This window comes from Octopus bimaculoides, unplaced genomic scaffold (assembly GCF_001194135.2).
Source record: "Octopus bimaculoides isolate UCB-OBI-ISO-001 unplaced genomic scaffold, ASM119413v2 Scaffold_363115, whole genome shotgun sequence".
Lineage (NCBI taxonomy): Eukaryota > Metazoa > Mollusca > Cephalopoda > Octopoda > Octopodidae > Octopus > Octopus bimaculoides.
Genome location: NW_026401709.1, coordinates 2,738 through 5,820, shown reverse-complemented (window position 1 = coordinate 5,820; position 3,083 = coordinate 2,738). Strand labels below are relative to the sequence as shown.

At 37.7% G+C, this 3,083-nt stretch overlaps 1 protein-coding gene across 1 annotated transcript in view; it reads right to left on the bottom strand.

The window, feature by feature from the left end:
- Nucleotides 1-6: 6 nt before the first annotated feature.
- LOC106883733 (mediator of RNA polymerase II transcription subunit 14) overlaps nucleotides 7-3,083 on the bottom strand; it is a gene marked incomplete at its 5' end in the record, with an annotated part of 4,819 nt that continues 1,742 nt past the window's right edge. Inside the window, 2 exons of the mRNA XM_014934847.1 lie at nucleotides 7-533; nucleotides 1,687-1,809. Of these exons, the coding sequence (XP_014790333.1) occupies nucleotides 267-533; nucleotides 1,687-1,809 (390 nt within the window). The remainder of the gene's footprint in view (nucleotides 534-1,686; nucleotides 1,810-3,083) is intronic.

The window sequence follows — 3,083 nt, the reverse complement described above, 5'->3', positions numbered from 1 at the left end:
AGAAAATAGCATCTGTCTGGAAAATATTTGCTCTCACAATTCATGCTTGCAGAACTATCCAATTGGTGCTAATATGGAAAATCAGATCTCAAAACATGAAGGATAAAAATAAATTTTAAAAATTGTAACCTGCCTGCACTTAATTACTGCAAAGAATAATAAAGTGGAGACTGAGTTGCAAGGATAGTTTAGAGACAGGAAATCAGCTTAAGGAGGTGTTTTGTAAACATTTGTACAGGAGTTTGAAGGAAATGTTTATATCGGCATTACTGCTGAATAGGAATTACTAAATTAGTCATAAGTTCTCGCACTGATGGGAATATGGCACATTCGGTAGGATTTTGATGAAGTTCAGCAAATCGTCTTAACATTGAAACAATAGCCATTTGTGCAGGAGTCTGAGTGTGAGGGGCAGGTGGCCGAGCTTCAACAAGTTGTATTGTATTAGCATTGATGTCATAGAGCAGAGGAACAATAACAGACTGAGGTTCGGTGTTTGAAGACAACATTAGGCCAATCCGGGTCAACATAAGCTAAAACAGAAAGAATAAACACAATCAATACATAATACAAGCATATGAATTAATTTTTGTACACACACACACACATACATATATATATATAGTCTTAATAATTTGGGGGTTTAAATATTTAGACAGAATTTATGAACTGAAATAATCTCATTTAAAACTTAGTTACATGTCATTTCACTTCAATGTAGTCTTAACCTGCTATATTTTTTCTAATCAGATTATATGTATCCTGGGAGGGTCATTGAGGTAGAGTTCCATTGGGTCTTATCAGAAACAACTGTCATTAACTGAGACACTCTTGCTTGTAATCTACCCCTAGGTTTCCTACCAGTTGGCTTAGCTAAGTAAAAACATGGTGATCCTTGCATGCAGGCTTCACCACTGCATCCCTCTCCAGCTGAGCATTCCTAATCTTTCGGGCTCATGGATGCTGGTGCCACATAAAAAACACCCCATACAGGTGCCACATAAACACACCTGTTCTGTGTAAAAGTACCCTGTACACTCTGTAAAGTGGTTGGCATTAGGAAGGACATCCAGCCAGAGAAACCATGCCAAAACAGACGTGGGGCCTGGACAGGTCTTCAGCAGGCCAGCTCCTGTCAAACCATCCAACACATGGAAAACGGACATTAAATGATATAAATATCCAGTTTTGGCCATCAGGTGCCTAAATAAAAAGTACAAGTAACTACTGAAATACACTATAAATTTCAAAGTTTAAACTGCAACAAAGTTAAATGTAACTTGACAATAGCAAAATTGTAATACTTCTCTTGTCAGGCACACAAATTAGAAATACCAATATTATAAGAGACCAACACTACATTTACATTTTTTAAACAATGTGTATATTTAGATACACAACACTAACATTGCAAGAGAATCACCACTATACTATGCTTTCAAATATTATTTACCAGTCATATTGATAGCTACATGTAAAATGACCCAACCAAATTAACACGCACACCTAATTTCTTAACCAACAAAATACCCAGTGAAAAAAATTTAGATTCTATTTTGCGAACTTTACTGAAGTGAAATTCTTCCCCAGCAGGACTAATAATTACATTATGGTCACATTGATACTAAATAATATTTTCTAATATCAGTTGACAGTGTAGAGAGTGAAGTAGCAGATTACACTTACCATGATTATCATTTTGCTCTTTACCACAACAGCTGGAGTGCCAGCTGGTGCACTGATTGGATGAGCCCCAGGAGGTATGGTTAAGCACCACTGCACAGACCACTTGAGGTTTCGATCAGGCATCTAAAAAAACCAGAGGCATCAGAATATCATTCACATTAAGATATAATCTTTCTCCCTTTACTGTTTCTCCTATACATATACACACACACACAGTAGATCAGATTATACCCCAACTTCATGCTATATTAAAACTTTGGACCAAAATTACTGAAGCCACTCAGTGGTTCAATTCTCTATGCCCTAAACCTACTTTTAAATTTATCCAGGTCAACATTGACCAATACCACTCTAGTATATCTCCTATTCTTCTAATCAAAGCTCTAATTTTCGCCAGAAAACACTCCAACCTATCTCATGACAATATTGATATCTCAGCATGCCAAACTATCATACAATTTGATGGGAAATCCTGGGCCTGCAAAGATACACCAGAGTTTTTTGACATCCTCAAGGAGGCTAGTGACTGCGCCCAAGTTACAAACCTTGTAGGCTGTTACCTACTTAACAACCTTTGGGAACAATTCCCTAACATCTCCAGCAGTCTACACAGAGACAACGCTCTGTTCACAATCTAAAATTCTAGCAACTGGAAAAAGATGAAGTTTTTTAAAGATGTCAGCCTTGGCATCTCCTTCTGTAACAATCTTAAAACCACTAATTCCTTAGACGTCACACAAGACTTACAAAACCAAATCTGGCAAATACCTTGCCTGTCAATTTTTCCTCCAACCACCCCACTTCCATCTTAAAATCTATACTGGATTTCTTCACTATCTTCCCCACCCAAAATATCCCACCACCCCTCTATCTATTCAAATTTCAAAGTAGTAGATGACTTAATAGAAAATCCTCCCACCAGACAATCCTAAAGCATTGCAACCTGCCAAAATTGACACCAGTGCACACCTCCAAAGCCCTATCCTCACTCTGATAACCCCCCTAATTGGAATAAATGAACAAGAACCTGTGATGTTATCTGGTTTCACCCCCATTTTGCCCTTAATGCTCAGCCCCCAAGTACCTAAACTCTTCATCCAACTTAAAAAACATTTACCTAAATCCAGCCCCCTTAGAGAAATCTTTAACCCCCAATCTATAAAATTGTCTTGCTCCACCACCAACATTGCTGGAATAATCTGACATCTTAACAAGGAACTCAGAAACCCACAACTAGCTAACATCTACCCTAATAACATAACTCACCTAATCCACCCCCTGCTCCATTCATATAAATCCAGAACTCTAATAAACCTCCTTACCAACACTATGGAAAGCGGACGGTATATGATGATGATGATGATATATATTTACACACACACATTTGTGTTTGTTTC